This window comes from Aethalodelphis obliquidens, unplaced genomic scaffold (genome assembly GCF_003676395.1).
Source record: "Aethalodelphis obliquidens isolate GAN/ISIS:26980383/991018 unplaced genomic scaffold, ASM367639v1 scaffold42, whole genome shotgun sequence".
NCBI lineage: Eukaryota > Metazoa > Chordata > Mammalia > Artiodactyla > Delphinidae > Aethalodelphis > Aethalodelphis obliquidens.
In genome coordinates this window covers 4,432,113-4,453,586 of record NW_020837986.1, presented here as the reverse complement: position 1 = coordinate 4,453,586, position 21,474 = coordinate 4,432,113, and the positions used below count along the sequence as shown (strand labels likewise).

General features: G+C 45.1%; 1 protein-coding gene across 1 annotated transcript in view; it reads right to left on the bottom strand.

Moving 5' to 3' along the window:
* The window catches only part of PTPRT (protein tyrosine phosphatase receptor type T), a 1,082,400-nt gene that overhangs the window by 165,921 nt on the left and 895,005 nt on the right, over window positions 1–21,474 (bottom strand). Inside the window, exon 14 of the mRNA XM_027078280.1 lies at window positions 2,965–3,100. Within this exon, the coding sequence (XP_026934081.1) occupies window positions 2,965–3,100 (136 nt within the window). The remainder of the gene's footprint in view (window positions 1–2,964; window positions 3,101–21,474) is intronic.

Sequence of the window (21,474 nt, the reverse complement as noted above, 5' to 3'; positions counted from 1 at the left end):
CACACACACACACACACACACACACACACACACACACACACACACACCCCTAATAGTAAGAGAAAGACTCTCTTTGGAGAGTGACAGGGACGCTTCAAGGCCTGTATGGAGAAACTAGGGGCATACTGGAAACATGTGCCTGCAGCTCTGGGGAAGACTTTGAGACAGCTGAATCCTCTGGGAGCAGAGGAAACAGGGAGCCCCCATGGCCATGTCTGTGGAGGTTAGGGAGAAGACCCAGCGCAAGCCAGTGCAGGGAGTGTGGCAGGCATTCGACTTCTGAGAGCTGCTAGATGCAGGAACTAACTCTAGGTCACAAAGGGACACTGAAGAGATGCTGACACTAGGATCCTGAGTTGTGATGATTCGCCTATTATTTGGGGGTTTCTTTTCCTTTCGTATCTATGCCCTTTAGGTGACTGTGGACATCATTCTGGCGAGCAGTAAGTAAGTTAGTGACAGACTCAACTGACCAGTGACGTTTTCCCCATATTTATATATGGGGTCGGGATCAGAAGAGGGAAAGGAGCCCATTAAGCTCTTCACTGCCCTTTGGTGGGGGTACCTCTAGACATCAGAAGACACTGTGGGGTAGTGGAAAGAGTGCAGGCTGATGTTTAATTTCTCTTTTTCTCCCTCTGACCCATCCCCTACTCCTCTCTCCTCTCCCCTCCCCTCCTCTCTGCTCCTTCCCTTTCCTTCCCCTATACCTATTTGTAAAATATTACCATCAACTAGGCCAGAAAAACGTCTTATTTTCTCCCAAAGATACTGTATATGCAAACACTGATCAGCACCCCTACCCCCTGCCCACTGCCACTACATCTGAGTTTTGCCTCTTGGAAAGAAATGGTGATCACCTGATGTCTGTTGGTTGGGTCTGACGGATGGTTTTGATAGAGGCGAGAGATGATGAAGATACTCAGAAGAGGACAAAACCACACAAAGGGTTCACTTTATCCTTGCTGCCAGCCTGAAAACAGAAAGCCCTTTCCTCCCTCCCAGAAAGTCACACATTTCAGAAATAGCTGTTGAGAGGGAAGTGAAATTTCTTCACAAGCTCGCAGACAATGGTGACGTGGGTTAAGTCAGGCTTTAGAAAGAGCAAAATTGGAAGAGCATATCTGACTTACAAATCAGTGGCGAAGAATGAGAACATGCAGGGTCCATCAAAGAGGAATGCAATTCTATTAAACTGGTTACTTTTTTCAGGGAGACTGGCCCAAACTCACCTCTGTCTCTAAAGCGTCTGCGACTCCGAGAACGTGTCAATGATCTTACATGTGCAATGTGCTCACTCACCCCCAGAGAAATCACACCTCATGTTTGGCCTCATCCAACAGCAGCTAGCTTGTCACAGACATAACACGTGGCCTCGCTTTATGGGTGATGATGATGATGACTCTGAGGGCTCTGGACCCCCAATATTATCATGGACCTTCCCTCCTCCCTAGCCGCTCCAACCAGAAAATCAGTAGCTGGACGAGAACCGAAACTCTTCAGTCAGTCTGCTGGGAGCCTGAGTAAAGGAATGATCCTACAGAACAAAGATGTCAAGAAAGAACAGGTCCTACCAATAAGATGTCCTGGTCAAACGGGGTCCTGGCTGATTCTGAACAGAACCATGAGACACACAGAGACATTCTGGTGCCAGAACGGCTAAAAGAAGGCCGACTACTTGTAGAGCGAAACTGATGGCTGGAAGTAAGGACACTGTCTTCATTTGTTTACTTCATGCGTTTATATTCATGGGACTCCTTAGAGTAGAAGCTGGAATTTGTCTTTGGGGCATTCCGTCCCTTTGTTCTGGTGGGAACAAGTTTCACAAGCTGTTTTTGTCTCAGGGATGAAAGCAGGTGCGGGTCCTCATTATTGGGCTTGTCCTGAACTCTGTGAGTAACCAAACCCAGAGCTTCAGGCTGAGGAGTTAGTAGTTTGTTGAAGAATGGACTAAACGGTCTCTTTAAATTGGGGGCAGGGCAGGCTGCAGCACAGTTCATTATAATGTAGATAAGTGTTTTGTTTGCTTTGGCCGTCTGGGGAGTGGGAGGGTGGAGACCAAGGCTGGAATCCTGGCATTGAAACTGAGATGGGCAGTAGGCACGGGGACATGGTGGCTAAGGTACAGTAGGTAGGAGGACCCCCTGTTTGGAAGAATAAGCGTGTACCCCAGGGACAGCGAGAGCGGATATTCTTCAACTTTCCCTAATGACTATTTCCTCTCCCTCTCTGCAACTCCTCTGTGTCCTCTTCAAGCCTCCTGTATGTCTGATAAGCAGGAGATGTTGATGTAATGAATTTGGGGGATCAGGGAAGAACCTGTACCCTGGCTTTCATGAGCAATGCACGCAACAGGAGATAACTGTGCGCGCTGACCAGACGTGCCAGGAGGACATCCCGCTGAGAGGTGACAAGCAGCAACAATCCAGCTGGGAAGGTTCTACGGGATGTGGAGTAAGAAGGAGCCTTCCCCCAGGGCTGTCACACCATCAGAGGTGGCTCTATCCCTTTGACGCTGAGGATGCATCTATCCCTCAGGATGCTGCTGCTTGACCAAAGAAAAGTCAAGGATGAATGAAGGTGAAAGGAATGACGCATTGCTTTCCTGCATCTCTATTTGTGGGCTCACCCGTGTTCCCGGGGCTCCCCTGTAATCTTGATGACGTGACCAATCACAACAGAGCAGCTATCTCTGAGACGCATCACACATGGAATCCCATGGTACTCCAAGGAACCCCTGCCCCCACAAGAAACTTGCCGTCTTGGGGCTGCTCGCCAAGCAGATACACATGCCCTTCAGACACCAACACAATGAGCCACCGCTGGCCCCAAATTTCAGGACCTCAACAGTTACATCAGAAGGTCCCTGCTCAGAAGCAATCAGCAGAGAACGGACTTGGCCATATGGCAGTGTTGGGGCCCCCCGGGGTTGACAGGGTCTGCAGGGCAGCGACCAAAACTCACCGTCTTTTGATGGTGAGCATCACGCCCAGGAGAATGATGATGAACATGAGGAGGCCGGCGACCACGCCGGCCATCTTCACAGTGTTGTCCACCTGCTTCTCGGGCTCCACGGTGTTGGAATTCTGAGTGGAGGCACCTTGGAGGGAAAGGGGAAGAAGAAAGATAATTGACTAGACGCAATCATAATAACAACAGGTTCCATTCACTGAGTCCTAACTATATGCCAGGCACTGTGCTGAGGACATTATACACGTTGACCCTTTTAACCCTTTTGAGGATTAATTCCTTGAGATATTGAATTATTATTATTATAGCCTTTTTTGTAGAGGAAGAAATTGAGATACAGAGAAACTGAGTTGCCCAAGGTTACACAACCACTATGCTGGATAAGGGTAACCCTTATCCTCCCGTGAGATTAAGCAGACAATTTTATCCCTCATAATGGTTTGTCCCTAGGATCAGACAATGGAACTACGGTGTGAATCTTAGGTTCATGGAATTACTCCAAATCCTAATTAATTCTTTCAGGTAAATGGCGAAAACAACAGCTTTGTATAAGGGTAACACAATGAAAAGCACTGGATTTTTAAAGATAAAAACATAACTTTTAAATTTTGTGCCTTATAGGAAACAAATGGTGGGGATTAAAGGGAATTGCCTTGGGTTCAGAAAATGCTTATATCTGCTAACTCCATTTTTGGATTTCATGCTGATGCTACGTGCTCTGCCAGCTACTAACACGCTGACTCGAGTCCACATCAAGGAAGACTGAGAACTGGGCACTTACTATACCCTCTGCCCTGTGCTGGGCCGTTTTGTGGATCCGGCTTGGCCAATCCTTGCAAATATTCCCTAAAGTATATATTGATTTTCCCATTTTATAGATGAGAAGACAAAGGGAGCTTGCTAAAAGTCACATGGCTGATAAAGTTCAGGGCCAGGATTACACAGGTTTTCTGTAAGTCTAGGTCTCAAAAGTCAGAAGCCTTGAATTCAACTTTCATGTCCTCTAGTCCCTCTATCCTTCTCCTCCCAGACAACCACTTGGCTAATGCCACAGCAAAAGTAAGGAGCCAAAGAATGCCTAAGCCCGGCCTCTTCATGCAGTGCACCGGGGACAGAGGCAACTTCTCATCCCAGGAACCCGTGTGAGCCTTCTAGAGTGTGGTCCTGGACCAGCATCTCCGTGAATTCTTCCCAATGATTCCATGTTCATGTGAGGCAGCTTAAATCCAAAGCATCCTTTCCCTGACCCATCCCTACTTTTCTACCACATCAGAATCAGCTCATCCATGACCAGTGACACCACCTTCCCTGGTTGCCCCAGGAGCATTCCTCTCTCTCTTCTCCAAATTCTGATAACACTCTGTACCACTTGGTACAGATCTCAATGTGCTGATGTTATTAGTGATTTGTTTCCCCATCTGTCTCCGCCAGTGATCTGCAAGCTCCTCGGGGGCAAGAGGAAGTGTCCTTTATCTTTGTTTCCTCATGTTAGCACAGGATCTGGCTCATAATTGGTGTTCCCTTAACGTTTGTGGTGGTTTAATGTTTAGCTGAAGGGATGACATCTCTGCCCACACACATTTGTTCTCATGAAACCAGACTGAGTTTCTCCTTTTCTTCAGCCATGTGTTCACAGAACTCAGCTGAGTTGAAGGGATGCTAATGCCCATAAGCTATGATTTTGATTCTCCAAACTCAGGGATGTTTCAGACCAGTCCTCCGGCACATCCCCTCTTCCTGATTAAGGGCGTCAAGTGTTTCCTTTACCACAGCACTTTCCCCAGACTCTCTTGTAACTTAGAAAAACTGGGTTCACTTAGTCAAGTCTCCCTAGTGGGAACGGCAAGTCTTCAAGAGCAGAGAGGGCGTCCTAGTCGTCTCTCTAAAGCCAGTGTCTAGCACAGGCCTCCCTCCTCCCCATTGCTGGTTTACAGATGATGGCTGAACGGCAGAAAGGCTAGTGGACCACAGTCGTTTGCTTCCTTTATTCATTCAAGCACTCATTAACTTGCTACTAAGCATCCCTGTTCTGTGTGCCCAACTATGCCATCAACAGGGTCAGAGATCCTTCTCCTGGAAGGACTTACACATAAGGGATTTTATTCAGGTCCCCTCACCAGCTAGAGACAAACCCAGCTCATCAAATCGCAGGATGGTCTGAGCAGGCTCTGCCTGTTTACAGCCAAAGAATTCCTGGCGGAGTTGGCCAACCTCATAGGAAGGCGGGTCTCACATTCCAGAGTGCAGGCAAGTCCCGAGTAGCCCCCATTTTCATGTTTGGAGACAAGATTTCTGAGATATGTCTAGTCCCCCAGACACAGAACATGACTAAGCATAAAGGAGGCTGAGCACCTCAGACCATAATTTCCTGAATAGTGTCAGAGTCTTTTTTACTTGGCTTTGGAGGAAGTGCTGGCTCTGGAGCATTCACTCACTGATGTAGTAATGGCTAAACTTTACTTAATGCCTGCTAGGAGATCCTGTTCTAGAGACTGGGGGCACAAAGGCAAAGCCATGGAGAGGATCCTGTTACCCTGGGAACGCTGTTATTAGCTTGTTCTAATGAGAGTCACACTGCATTCCTTCAATGAATAATCACAAGTACCCACTGTATGCTGGGCATTTAGTAACACAATGGTGAGCAAAACAGGCACAGTCCCTGCCCTCGAAGAGCCTACAATGAGTTGTGAGTGGGGTTGAGGGAACAGAATTAATAAAGAATCAATAAGAGGAAGCTTTCAACTCTGTCAATAGAAAGGCACATGACACATAATTGGGAAATGAATCACTTCCGGGAGGAAGTGGCCCATGGGGTGGGCTCCAAGGGAGGACAGGTTATAACTAGGCAAATAGAGCACCACGAGAAAAGCACACAGTGGTGGCATGGGAAACAGCGCTGGCTAAAGCCGTCTGATGGAGGCAAGGAGCCTGGTGCATTCAAGATATGAAAGAACTGTGGCGTAATGAGGGCGAGAAGGCAGGGAGAGCATGGTGAGAGCAGCTGGCGAGTGCAGCAGGGGCCAGTCCACGCAGGACATTATAGGCCACAGTGTGAGCTTTTGTTTTATACCCCAAGAAACACAGGGAGTCATTTAAGTGCTGTTCATAGAGGTACGATATGGTCAGATTTGTATTTCCAACGGACTGTTCCAGTTTCTTTGAGAAGCCAAAGTGGATTGGAGAGATGCATTTTGAAACTATTGTAGTCATCCAGATGGGAGATAATAGTTGATTGAACTCAGGTGATGGCCGTGAAGATGGAAAGATGCAATAAAAGAGATAATTACCTGAAATAGATATAAATAAAACTGGTTGATGGACGGGATACAGGGCATAAGGGAAAGAGAACTGAACTCTTGAGGATGACCGTAACAAGGTGGATAACGGTGATGTTAAAGGTTCAAGAAACAATTAAAAAGGAATAGAGTTAGAAGGAAAATATGTGTGTTTGGGGCAATTTGAGCTTGTAAGATACTCTAGAAAAGTAGGCAGTTAAAAATGCAGGTCTGAAGCTCTTAAAGGAGGCCTAAGCTGAAGGAAAATTGTGTGAGTCACATGTACATAGATGGTATCTGAAGCATGGGGGCTGAGGAAGTCATCCAGAGAAAGAACGAAGAGTGGATGAGGAGGACCTTCAAGATGGCGGAAGAGTAAGACGCGGAGATCACCTTCCTCCCCACAGATACACCAGAAATACATCTACACGTGGAACAACTCCTACAGAACACCTACTGAACGCTGGCAGAAGACCTCAGACCTCCCAAAAGGCAAGAAACTCCCCACATACCTGGGTAGGGCAAAAGGAAAAACAGAGACAAAAGAACACGGACGGGACCTGCACCAATGGAAGGGAGCTGTGAAGGAGGAAAGGTTTCCACACACTAGAAGCCCCTTCGCGGGCGGAGACTGCGGGTGGCGGAGCGGGGAAGCTTCGGAGCCGCAGAGGAGAGCGCAGCCACAGGGGTGCGGAGGGCAAAGCGGAGAGATTCCCGCACAGAGGATCAGGGCCGACCGGCACTCACCAGCCCGGGAGGCTTGTCTGCTCACCCGCCGGGGCGGGCGGGGATGGGAGCTGAGGCTCGGGCTTCGGTCGGAGCGCAGGGAGAGGACTGGGGTTGGCGGCGTGAACACAGCCTGAAGGGGGTTAGTGCACCATGGCTAGCCGGGAGGGAGTCCGGGGAAAAGTCTGGAGCTGCCGAAGAGGCTAGAGACTTTTTCTTAGCTCTTTGTTTCCCGGTGCGCGAGGAGAAGGGATTAAGCGCGCTGCTTAAAGGAGCTCCAGAGACGGGCGCGAGCCTTGGCTAAAAGCGCGGACCCAAGAGACGGGCAGGAGACGCTAAGGCTGCTGCTGCCGCCACCAAGAAGCCTGTGTGCGAGCACAGGTCACTATCCACACCCCCCTTCCGGGGGGCCTGTGCAGCCCGCCACTGCCAGGGTCACGGGACCCACGGACAACTTCCCCGGGAGAAGCACTGCACGCCTCAGGCTGGTGCAACGTCACGCCGGCCTCTGCCGCCGCAGGCCCGCCCCGCACTCCGTGACCCTCCCTCCCCGCCCACCCGCACTCCGTGCCCCTCCCTCCCCGCCCACCCGCACTCCGTGCCCCTCCCCCCCCGCCCACCCGCACTCCGTGCCCCCCACCCCCTGCCCCGGCCTGAGTGAGCCAAAGACCCCGAAACAGCTGCTCCTTTAACCCCGTCCTGTCTGAGCGAAGAACAGACGCCCTCCGGCGACCTAGGCGCAGAGGCGGGGCCAAATCCAAAGCTGAGCCCCGGCAGCTGTGCGAACAAAGAAGAGAAAGGGAAATCTCTCCCAGCTGCCTCAGGAGCAGCGGATTAAAGCTCCACAATCAACCTGATGTACCTGCATCTGTGGAATACCTGCATAGACAAGGAATCATCCCAAATTGAGGAGGTGGACTTTGGGAGCAACGATATATAAATTTCTTTCCCTTTTTCTGTTTTTTGTGAGTGTGTATGTGTATGCTCCTGTGTGTGATTTTGTCTATATAGCTTTGCTTTTACTATGTGTCCTAGGGTTCTGTCTGTCCGTTTTTTTTTTATTACTTAAATTTTTTTTTCTTAATTATTTTTATTTTAATAACTTTTATTTTACTTAATTTTAATTTAATTTAATTTTATCTTCTTTCTTTCTTTTTTTCCTCCCTTTTATTCTGAGCCATGTGGAGGACTGGCTCTTGGTGCTCCAGCCAGGCATCAGGGCTGTGCCACTGAAGTGGGAAAGCCAAGTTCAGGACACTGGTCCACAAGAGACCTCCCAGCTCCACGTAATATCAAATGGCGAAAATCTCCCAGTGATCTCCATCTCAACACCAGCACCCAGCTTCACTCAATGACCAGCAACCTACAGTGCTGGACACCCTATACCAAACAACTAGCAAGACAGGAACACAACCCCACCCATTAGCAGAGAGGCTGCCTAAAATCATAAGTCCACATACACCCAAAAAACACCACCAGATGTGGACCTTCCCACCAGAAAGAAAAGATCCAGCCTCATCCACCAGAACACAGGCACTAGTCCCCTCCACCAGGAAGCCTACACAACCCACTGAACCAACCTTAGCCACTGGGGACAGACACCAAAAACAACAGGAACAACGAACCTGCAGGCTGCGAAAAGGAGACCCCAAACACAGTTAAGTTAATCAAAATGAGAAGACAGAAAAAAACACAGCAGATGAAGGAGCAAGGCAAAAACCCACCAGACCAAACAAATGAAGAGGAAATAGGCAGTCTACCTAAAAAAGAATTCAGAGTAATGATAGTAAAGATGATCCGAAATCTTGGAAATAGAATAGAGAAAATACAAGAAACGTTTAACAAGGACCTAGAAGAACTAAAGAGCAAACAGTGATGAAAAACAAAATAAATGAAATTAAAAATTCTCTAGAAGGGATCAATAGCAGAATAAATGAGGCAGAAGAACGGATAAGTGACCTGGAAGATAAAATAGTGGAAATAACTACTGCAGAGCAGAATAAAGAAAAGAGAATGAAAAGGATCAAGGACAGTCTCAGAGACCTCTGGGACAACATTAAACGCACCAACATTCGAATTATAGGGGTTCCAGAAGAAGAAGAAAAAAAGAAAGTGACTGAGAAAATATTTGAAGAGATTATAGTTGAAAACTTCCCTAATACAGGAAAGGAAATAGTTAATCAAGTCCAGGAAGCACAGGGAGTCCCATACAGGATAAATCCAAGGAGAAACACACCAAGACACATGTTAATTAAAGTATCAAAAATTAAATACAAAGAACAAATATTAAAAGCAGCAAGGGAAAAACAACAAATAACACTTAATGGAATCCCCATAAAGTTAACAGTTGATCTTTCAGCTAGAAGGGAGTGGCAGGACATATTTAAAGTGATGAAGGAGAAAAACCTGCAACCAAGATTACTCTACCCAGCAAGGATCTCATTTAGACTTGATGGAGAAATTAAAACCTTTACAGACAAGCAAAAGCTAAGAGAATTCAGCACCACCAAACCAGCTTTACAACAAATGCTAAAGGAACTTCTCTAGGCAGGAAACACAAGAGAAGGAAAACACCTACAATAATAAACCCCAAACAATTAAGAAAATGGTAATAGGAACATACATATCGATAATTACCTTAAGTGTAAATGGATTAAATGCTCCAACCAAAAGACATAGGTTGGCTGAATGGATACAAAAAGAAGACCCATATATATACTGTCTACAAGAGACCCACTTCAGACCTAGGGACACATACAGACTGAAAGTGAGGGGATGGAAAAAGATATTCCATGCAAATGGAAATCAAAAGAAGCTGGAGTAGCAATTCTCATATCAGACAAAATAGACTTAAAAATAAAGACTATTAGAAGAGACAAACAAGGACACTACATAATGATCAAGGGATCGATCCAAGAAGAAGATATAACAATTGTAAATATTTATGCACCCAACATAGGAGCACCTCAATACATAAGGCAAATACTAACAGCCATAAAAGGGGAAATCAACAGTAACACAATCATAGTAGGGGACTTAAACACCCCACTTTCACCAATGGACAGATCATTCAAAATGAAAATAAATAAGGAGACACAAGCTTTAAATGATACATTAAACAAGATGGACTTCATTGATATTTATAGGCTGTTCCATCCAAAAACAACGGAATACACATCCTTCTCAAGTGCTCATGGGACATTTTCCAGGGTAGATCATATCTTGGGTCACAAATCAAGCCTTGGTAAATTTAAAAAAAATGAAATCGTATCAAGTATCGTTTCCAACCACAATGCTATGAGACTAGATATCAATTACAGGAAAAAACCTGTAAGAAATACAAACACATGGAGGCTAAACAACACACTACTTAACCAAGAGATCACTGAAGAAATCAAAGAGGAAATCAAAAAATACCTAGAAACAAATGACAATGAAAACACGACAACCCAAAACCTATGGGACGCAGCAAAAGCAGTTCTAAGAGGGAAGTTTATAGCAATACAATCCTACCTTAAGAAACAGGAAACATCTCAAATAAAGAACCTAACCTTACACCTAAAGCAATTAGAGAAAGAAGGACAAAGAAACCCCAAAGTTAGCAGAAGGAAAGAAATCATAAAGATCAGATCAGAAATAAATGAAAAAGAAATGAAGGAAACGAAGATCAATAAAACTAAAAGCTGGTTCTTTGAGAAGATAAACAAAATTGATAAACCACTAGCCAGACTTATCAAGAAAAAAAGGGAGAAGACTCAAATCAATAGAAATAGAAATGAAAAAGGAGAAGTAACAACTGACACTGCAGAACTACAAAGGATCATGAGATATTACTACAAGCAACTCTATGCCAATAAAATGGACAACCTTGAAGAAATGGACAAATTCTTAGAAATGCACAACCTTCCGAGACAGAGCTAGGAAGAAATAGAAAATATGAACAGAGCAACCATAAGCACTGAAATTGAAACTATGAGTACAAATCTTCCAACAAACAAAAGCCCAGGACCAGATGGCTTCACAGGTGAATTCTATCAAACATTTAGAGAAGAGCTTACACCTATCCTTCTCAAACTCTTCCAAAATATAGCAGAGGGAGGAACACTCCCCAACTCATTCTACGAGGCCACCATCACTCTGATACCAAAACCAGACAAAGATGTCACAAAGAAAGAAAACTACAGGCCAATATCACTGATGAACATAGATGCAAAAATCCTCAACAAAATACTAGCAAACAATCTAACAGCACATTAAAAGGATCATACACTATGATCAAGTGGGGTTTATCTCGGAATGCAAGGCTTCTTCAATATACACAAATCAATCAACATGATACACCATATTAACAAATTGAAGGAGAAAAACCATATGATCATCTCAATAGATGCAAAGAAAGCTTTCAACAAAGTTCAACACCCATTTATGATAAAAATTCTCTAGAAAGTAGGCATAGAGGGAGCTTTCCTCAACATAATAAAGGCCATATTGGACAAACCCACAGCCAACATTGTCCTCAATGGTGAAAAACTGAAACCATTTCCACTAAGATCAGGAACAAGACAAGGTTGCCCACTCTACCACTCTTATTGAACATACTTTTGGAGGTTTTAGCCACTAGCAATCAGAGAAGAAAAGGAAATAAAAGGAATTCAAATTGGAAAAGAAGAAGTAAAGTTATCACTGTTTGCAGATGACATGATACTATACATAGAGAACCCTAAAGATGCTACCAGAAAACTACTAGAGCTAATCAATGACTTTGGTAAAGTAGCAGGATACAAAATTAATGCACAGAAATCTCTTGCATTCCTATACACTAATGATGAAAAATCTGAAAGTGAAATTAAGAAAACACTCCCATTTACCATTGCAACAAAAAGAATAAAATAACTAGGAATAAACCTACCTAAGGAGACAAAAGACCTGTATGCAGAAAATTATAAGACACTGATGAAAGAAATTAAAGATGATACAAATAGTTGGAGAGATATACCATGTTCTTGGATTGGAAGAATCAACATTGTGAAAATGACTCTACTACCCAAGGCGATCTACAGATTCAATGCAATCCCTATCAAACTACCACTGGCATTTTCACAGAACTAGAACAAAAAATTTCAGAATCTGTATGGAAAGACAAAAGAGCCTGAATAGCCAAAGCAATCTTGAGAACGAAAAACGGAGCTGGAGGAATCAGGCCCACTGACTTCACACTATACTACAAAGCTACAGTAATCAAGACAGTATGGTACTGGCACAAAAACAGAAAGATAGATCAATGGAACAGGATAGAAAGCCCAGAGATAAACCCACGCACATATGATCACCTTATCTTTGATACAGGAGGCAAGATCATACAGTGGAGTAAAGACAGCCTCTTCAATAAGTGGTGCTGGGAAAACTGGACAGCTACATGGAAAAGAATGAAATTACAACACTCCCTAACACCATACACAAAAATAATCTCAAAATGGATTAAAGACCTAAATGTAAGGCCAGACACCATCAAACTCTTAGAGGAAAACATAGGCAGAACACTCTATGACATAAATCACAGCAAGATCCTTTTTGACCCACCTCCTAGAGAAATGGAAATAAAAACAAAAATAAACAAATGGGACGTAATGAAACTTAAAAGCTATTACACAGCAAACGAAACCATAAAAACGACAAAAAGACAACCCTCAGAATGGGAGAAAATATTTGTAAATGAAGCAACTTACAAAGGATTAATCTCCAAAATTTTCAGGCAGCTCATGCAGCTCAATATTAAAAAAACAAACAACCCAACCCAAAAATGGGCAGAAGACCTAAACAGACATTTCTCCAAAGAAGATATACAGACTGCCAACAGACACATGAAAGAATGCTCAACATCATTAATCATTAGAGAAAGGCAAATCAAAACTACAATGAGATATCATCTCACACCAGTCAGAATGGCCATCATCACAAAATCTAGAAACAGGGCTTCCCTGGTGGCGCAGTGGTTGAGAGTCCGCCTGCCGATGCAGGGGACATGGGTTTGTGCCCCGGTCTGGGAGCGTCCCGCATGCCGCGGAGCAGCTGGGCCCGTGAGCCATGGCCGCTGAGCCTGCGTATCTGGAGCCTGTGCTCCACAATCGGAGGGGCCACAGCAGTGAGAGGCCTGTGTACCGCAAAAAAAAAAAAAAAAAAAAAAATCTAGAAACAATAAATGCTGGAGAGGGTGTGGAGAAAAGGGAACCCTTTTGCACTGTTGGTGGGAATGTAAATTGATACAGCCACTAAGGAGAACAGTATGGACATTCCTTAAAAATCTAAAAGTAGAACTACCGTACAACCCAGCAATCCCACTACTGGGCATTTACCCTCAGAAAACCATAATTCAAAAAGAGTCATGTACCAAAATGTTCATTGCAGCTCTATTTACAATAGCCAGGACATGGAAGCAACCGAAGTGTCCATCAACAGATGAATGGATAAAGAAGATGTGGGACATATATACAATGGAATATTACTCAGTGATAAAAAGGAATGAAACTGAGTTATTTGTATTGAGGTGGATGGACCTAGAGACTGTCATACAGAGTGAAGTAAGTGAGAAAGAGAAAAACAAATACCGTATGCTAACACATATATATGGAATCTAAAAAAAAAAAAAAAAAAGGTCACAAAGAACCTAGGGGCAAGACGGGAATAAAGAGGCAGACCTATTAGAGAATGGACTTGAGGATATGGGGAGGGGGAAGGGTAAGCTGGGACAAAATGAGAGAGTGGCATGGACTTACATATACTACCAAACGTGAAATAGATAGCTAGTGGAAAGTAGCCGCACAGCACAGGGAGATAAGTTCGGTGCTTTGTGACCACCTAGAGGGGTGGGATAGGGAGTGTGGGAGGGAGGGAGATGCAAGAGGGAAGAGATATGGGGACATATGTATAACTGATTCACTTTGTTATAAAGCAGAAACTAACACACCATTGTAAAGCAATTATACTGTAATAAAGATGTTTAAAAAAATTTTAAAAAAAGAGAGTGGATGAAAAAGCAGGCCTAGATAGAGACTTGAGGGTCTGTAGTATTTAGTGAGTGTGAAGAGGAAGATAAGCCTGCACAGGAGACAGAGAAGGAGTGTCCAGACACGGAAGAAAATACCCGGGAGAGTGTAGTGTCCCAGAGCCAGGGGAAGACAGTGTTTCAAGGGAAGGAGTAACCAGCTGTGTGAAATGCTACTCCTAGGATAGAACCAAGCTCCCTACCCAAAGGAAAGGGAAGATCTTGGATGAGTATTAGAAAACCTCTCCCAGGTAAACTGCAAGATGTTCCTAAACAGAAGACCCTTCAGTGATCACCATGAACCAACAGTGGAACACACCGGAGGGTCACAGAGGAACATCCTAGACATTCAGAGAGGCCATCTGAAAGGCCACAGTCCAGCAGTTTAGACAAATTCCATGAGTTCAGCAAACAGGCATTCCAGGTGAAATTCCAGACCCTGTACAGTGAGGTTATTAGGAGGAGCCATGCTAGGTTGGTCCAACTAGATTCCAGATACAGGGATTGCCCTGGGACGTGGTAAATTCTACCTGTACTTCAGCATCCTTTTAAGGGCATTGGCTTTAGCCACGAGAGATGTGTGCCTCTGTTCCTAACGGAAGTGTGCTGACAGTGTTCAAAGGTGACACAGGTGTTGAACTGGCTCTGGGACCAAAGGCCAGATAGCACTGACGTGTGGCTCCTACGTCGGAGAGGAAGAAGAGAGGGGCAGAGACAGATGGGCTAGTCCTTCTCCTGCTGCAGTCAGGAGCTTGTCCATGGGGCTCATGTCGTAAGTGCAGATGAGAACCTGCAACAGGACTTACAGGGAAGCACATCAGGGTTCGCTAATGATGGGGCCTCCTAGCAATGCAACCAGCTCTTTCAGGCAGGTACTGAGCACCTCATCAAACAGAAGCTCAATTATTACTACTTTTTAAAATTTAGCCTAAACGTATCAATGCGTTACTGAGCGCCAAAAAATGTGCTAATAAGCCCTTTTCATATATGAAGTCATTTAATCCTCACAAAACTTGACACAGAAGATGCTACTTTTATTTTCCCTTTTATTTAGATTAGGAAACTTTACAAATGGGTGAAGTGACCTGTCCAAAGCCATATAACTGGTGAGCTGGGATTCTGTGTGCAAGGCTCACCCCCTTATCATTACAATGAACTGTCCTTGATGGCGCTACTGTTAAGGAAATGCCAGCCCTGGGTCCACCTAGAGAGTTGGCCATCTGACTGGAAATCCAAGGGGTCTGGAAGCCCATTAGTAATATGGTAACTGCATTACTTTTGCCCTAAACCCACCCTTTTCATGAGAGTTTTAAACATAGTATCAGTCCCCGGTCCCTAGAAAGCTCTGTCTCTGGCCCTGGGTGACGTCTGTCTACTAAGCAGGAACTAGAAGTCTGAGAATGGAGAGAAAGGGGGGGATTTGCATGCATCCTCTTCACCTCTGCCCTCCACTGGGAGCCAACCTAAGAACAGTCCAAGTAAATCAGAACTAGCGAGTAGGCACCAGGTGGTACATTTATCCATTTGGAGTAGCTTCAAGGCTCTACCTGAGTCCCCTGTGCGATGCAGTCATCAAAAATAATCTTGTGAACTCAGTCTGCAATGACAGGAGACTGCTGTTTCCAATACGAGGTTGCATGCCCAGCCTTATACCCCAGCCAGCTGTGCCTTCCATGCTCTGAGTACTCCCAAAGGTTGGGACAGTTCTCTCAAAGCAGCTGCTGCTGCCCCCTGCCCTTGACTCTTTGCACGAAAGCTATGGTGGCTTAGAATCTAGTCGCCTCCTAGCTCCAGCCCAGAGTGCACATCTGGCTTTCAACGTGCTACCTATTGACTGTTGCATATGGAAACCTGGCATCCAAGGCAGGGCTCTTAGTCTTTTGAAGCCTGCCTCTCTTCCTCAATATATGGGGCCCAGGTACTGTGTTCCCCCCTCAACCCCCAGTCTCCTCCTATGGTACCAAACAACCATCCCGGTTTATATTCCCCAGGGACTCCTGAGACCCAATAAGGACAATGCTGCTCTGTTCTTCTCTGCACTAGTCAGACCACTCTGGTGCGGCTTGTTCATGTGTGGACTCCAACCCCTGAGAGGACCTTCAGGGTGAAGACAGGCCAAGAGGCTTGCCACTCAAAGTGTGGTCCAATGACCAGAAGCATCAACATCATCTGGGAACTTATTACAAATGCAGACTCTCGGTCTCCACACCAGATCTGCTGAATCAGCTCCTGCATTTTACAAGGTCTCTAGGTGATTCTGGTGCACGCGAAAGTCCAGACATCATTGACTTTGGAGGAGTGACAGTCAGAATCGGGATTTTTTTGGCCTAGAGAAGGGGAAGATTCATATGAGACTGAATTCTTGCCTTAAAAATGTTGAAAGGCCATTGTGGAAGACGGAATAGATTTGGTCCCTTTAATTTTAAAGAGCAGAGCTAATACAAACTGGTAGGAGTGACAAGAGTAGATTAGGGGCCAACACAAGGAAAGGTTTTAATGTGGAAATGCCACCCAGATGAGGCTAAAGCCCAGCCCTTTTGGACACAGTGTTATGATGTCTCAAGGAGCACGAAAGCACTCGTGGTTCCCGAGTCCTGTTTCAGACTGCTCACTCTGTCTCCACCGGTTCTCACCTCCTGGGCTTCCTGGATGCTTAACCAAGCCCTCAATGTCTCACTTTCATGAGATGCTGACCTTTCTTCTCGGCTTATTGACCCTACCTTCCCCCTCAACCCAGCATCCCTTTATTACAGTGATACCCATGCTCTGAGTGAGAGAGATTCTCCCTGTCATCCTTAGATCCATGGGACTCCAGTGGGGCTCTACCCCCCAAACCCCCAAGTTACCCACAAAGGCAGGAGAATGTGTCGACAATGATGAAATGCACTGTCTGGGCACTCACTGTGCTCCCCAGCAAGCAGAAGGGACTATGTGCCCTTTTACACCCCTTTTGATGATGAGATGCTATGGTTTTATGAGATTGGTCAAAAGCAATGGGTTTCAAATTAGAAACATATGAGCTTGCACCCAGACTCCACCCCTAACTAGTTGTGTGACCTTGATCAAAGCTGTTAACCACAATGTGACTTGATATCCTCATTTGTAAAATAGGGAGTAAATGACAAGTTCACAGGGCTTTCCTAGGGATCAAATGTAAAAACGGAGGTAAAAACGCTTAATAAACTCTGAGAATCTGCTCACATATGTGGCATAATGATGGCACGACCTTGGAACTGGTTCCAGGTGGTAGCAGGGTTTCATGTGTCTGTCAAATGCGGGTGCACCGTGGGTGCTGCCTCCTGGCAACCTGCTGCCCAGGTTCATCCAAACCTTAGGACGAAGGCAGGCAGAGACCCCCGAGTGATGCACTTGTCTTTCCTCCTATAGGAAGGAGTATATCAGGCTTCTGTCTGGATGTATATCAGGCTTCTGTCTGGATGACTTAATGGCAGCAATAACATAATTTGGCAACAAGGCATTAATAATTCTTTCTCAAAGTACTCTCACTGGCTACAACCCTAATTCTATAGCTTTACTTCAGAGAATTTCCCCTGTAAAGATAATGGAGCAAAAATAGAAGTTGCAGATAAAGAACATCTAATTGTAACTGTTAAAACCAAGCAAATCCCAGTGGCCGCAAAACCCATGCTGGTGATCATTGCTGATGACAAAGAAAGGAAGCTGGCTCTCGGGGACACAATTCCTAAAAGCTACAGTCTTTCAAACACACAGTTGCCTCTTAGCTATCCAAGGGCATTTATCCCCACATCTACCGTGCTGGTCGTTTATGCCCATCTATTTAATGACTTCTTTTGTTGAAGAGTTTTTCCGTCTTTACTTTGGCTTTACATGAGTCTGGCACCCAGTAGAGAAAACCTCCGAAATCCTGACTCTGAGCTGCTACCTCTATGCCAGTGAAGGTTTTGAACATTGCAGGTATCTCTGAGTATTGGGGAGTTTTGCCACGAGGAGGCACCAGGGAGAAGATGAGGAAGCTGGGCAAGTCTCTGGCTCCTCTAAAGTCAGGTATGCACCATATCCCTTCTTGCTTTCCCTGGAAGTGAATTCTCAGAGTGGTAGGCTATTTTTAAGATGGAATTGAAGTCCAAGATAGGAAAGAAGTTGGTAGGAAAGCATCTGGATACTTCATTAGATTCAAGCCTCCAGACTTTACAAATTGCATCCCAAGGCACTGAGAGCATTTGTAATTGTGATCATGAACTACTTTGGCAGTCTTTGAAGACTGAAACTGTAGCAAACAGGAGGGGTGCGAGAAGCCTGGGAGAAACAAATGCTGTTGTTGACCTTTTTTTTCTTAATGGAAAAATGTAGATTCCATATATTTCACACAAGGAAGTGTGATGTTGATACAGGAAAAAATATAGACTGGATGATTAAATCAGATTTTTTTCCTCACCATTTACTAAAGGAGGGACTCATTACTAGCAGACCAGGCTCCACGTCAGTCAGCATCCAACCAGAAAAAGGGAAACTGTTCCAAACATTTAAAATGGAGCAAATTTACTAGAGAATTGGTACCCAGGGGTCAGGAGAGGATGGTGAGGCAACCCAGTGGGTAGCAACCTCAGGAGCCGTTACCCAGCCCAGACTAGAGAGACAAAGGTTCAACAGAGCCTAGAGGTCGGGGCCACCCAACAGAAGCTGGAACTCCCGTAGACCTATGGGAGAACTGGAGCCACAGAGGGGACACGGTCACTGCCAAAGAAGGGGCCTGAGGCCAAGAGAGAGAAGGCTTCTCCTTCCTCTCATGCTACAATTCCTGTCTCCTATTGGCCACACCCAGACACCAGTTGACATGGGGTCCAGGAAACACAGCCTACGGGGGTTACCTGCACAGCAGAGGGAAAGCAAGGGATGGATGTGAGGCCAAATGGGCCAAGGGCCAGCATGAGCTTCCTATGAACAAATGATGCTAGGTGCACCTCATTGCCACTTTTGAGAGGTGTCTGGACTTGTAAATCAGGAGGAATGTCCAGTACTGTGTCTTCACTGCAACAAAGTCAAGCCCAAGCTGCAGAAATTGTGACTGGCTTTCAGGACAGCCAGGTGTTAAGTTGTATCCAGAAGATGGCAACAGCAGAGTCAGGATACCTGACCGCATGTGAAACAGCCGTATTATTAATAATAGAGTTTAAACACATTTGGATATTTTACTACAAGCCAGGCTGCCATGTTAAGCCCTTCCCATATGCTATCCCTTTTAATCATCACTACAACCCTACAAAGCAGGTTCTATAATTATACCCATTTCAGAGATGGGGAGACTGAGGCTCAGAGAGACTAAATAACAGAAGCAAGTGACAGAGATGTGGTTTGAACCCTGGCAGTCTGGTACAGACTTTATTCTCTTTAAACCACTATACTATTCTGCCACTTCTTCAATAAATAGGGGAAGGGATTGTTCAACAAAGAAATCTGGTCGTCTTTCCTAAAAAATCTGGAAGAAAGAATCAGACTGGTTCTTTAGGGCATTCTTACGGGATCTAGAATCTTATCTTGATCAGCCAGACTAAGGCGTCTTTGTATTTACTGCTGTCCCTGCTGAGTTTGCCACCTGCTGTTATCATGCAGTTCTACTTCATACCTGCTTTTCTTCAAGATTATCACCCCTCATGCCCTCCCACCAATATATCACATTCTAATACCTAAGGGATTGATGAACATGTCATGTGAATCTTGTTATATGGGCCAAATTATACAGACTTTGCTCAAATGATATTTAAACTTGACCTTTTTAACTTAAGTTCCCTCATCCTTTTCACTTTCCTTGTACCTCAACCACCACCTCCAAGCCCTTCACACATTGAGTTTAGTTTTATTATTAATCTCTGGGCTTTCTCTGTAATATCTTTCTTGATATTCAGCAATCAAAGCATCCCATATAATCCCACAGGGAGACAAACAAGCTCAAGGTTAGGGGACTGTTTTCCGCTTTATTTCCAATATTCTTTCTTTGATCTCACGATGACTAATTTTTAAAAATTGTTGACTACCTCCCCGACACCTCAGAACAGTGCCTCCCTCACTAGATCTGGTTGATAATGGATTACTTGAGAAGGATAATTCCATCATTCTTCCAAGTGACATCACCTAGGATGTTTCTCAAGTAATAAATAAATTGCCTCAATTCATCATATGACAGTAATTGCTTTCAGCCAAGATTTAACTTAAAATCAATGTCAAGTAGCTAGAAAACACTACAGAGACTCAGGTTCTTCAAAGATAGCTCTACCCTTGCTGGGGAAGGCCATTTAACAAGTACTGAGTTAAGTATAAAGTAGATACAGATTTCTAATATCCCAGACTCCCGCAACATTACCTAGCCAGTCCTAAGAGGTTGGAATTGACTTAATCACGACCTATACAACTAAAACTGCTAAATACTGCTGACAGAGTTGCCCCTTTTTTTCAGTCTTCAATGGAGGTTAGCACCCTGTGGATGGGAATAGCTTTAATTGATTGTTTGAAAGCACTCCGGCCACTCAAATAACCTGTTCCTCAAATTCTGATTCTGCTTGGTTCCATGCGTCTCCCGGATCTGTGTTTCCAGGTGGACCTTGTTTTACACAGCAAATGCTCTGTGTAGGTCAAATTCTAATTCAGTCATGTTATAGATGGTAGGAAAGTGGCCATATAAGATCCTAGCAGTGCATTTCTTCTGGGTGCAAGTAAACTCCTTTATTCTAAGGATTTTTCATGCATTTGTAATTTCGCATAATAGACTTATTTAAGAGCAGTCATGCCCGGCTGATGCCAGCTGTTGTCATTATTGACACATCCCTTGGAAGGCATGCCCTTTCAAGGCCTTCACTATCGGTGGGCTGAGAAGCCCTTTCTACTTGGTCTCAGCTGTTCCCTCTTGTGCTCAGGGGAGGCCTGGAGCATGAGTGTTGGACCCTAGCTTGTGGCCAGACTAGGACCATAAGCTCTGCCTAGTGTTGGGGGTGACACTTCTAAGAAGCCAGAGGTGGGTGCACTTCGTAAACTGGCTTAGGTGTCAGGACACAATTAGGGTTAAAGACTGGGATGTGGGAGGCTTCTGGGAAGATGCCGTAAGAGTAAGAAGTGGAGATCACCTTCCTCGTCACAGATACACCAGAAATACATCTACACATGGAACAACTCCTACAGAACACCTACTGAACGCTGGCAGAAGACCTCAGACCTCCCAAAAGGCAAGAAACCCCCCCCCGTACCTGGGTAGGGCAAAAGTAAAAAGAATAAACAGAGACAAAAGAACAGGGACGGGACCTGCACCAATGGAAGGGAGCCGTGAAGGAGGAAAGGTTTCCATACACTAGGAAGCCCCTTCGCGGGCGGAGACTGCGGGAGGCGGAGGGGGAAAGCTTCGGAGCTGCGGAGGAGAGCGCAGCCACAGGGGTGCGGAGGGCAAAGCGGAGAGATTCCCGCATAGAGGATCAGGGCCGACCGGCAGTCACC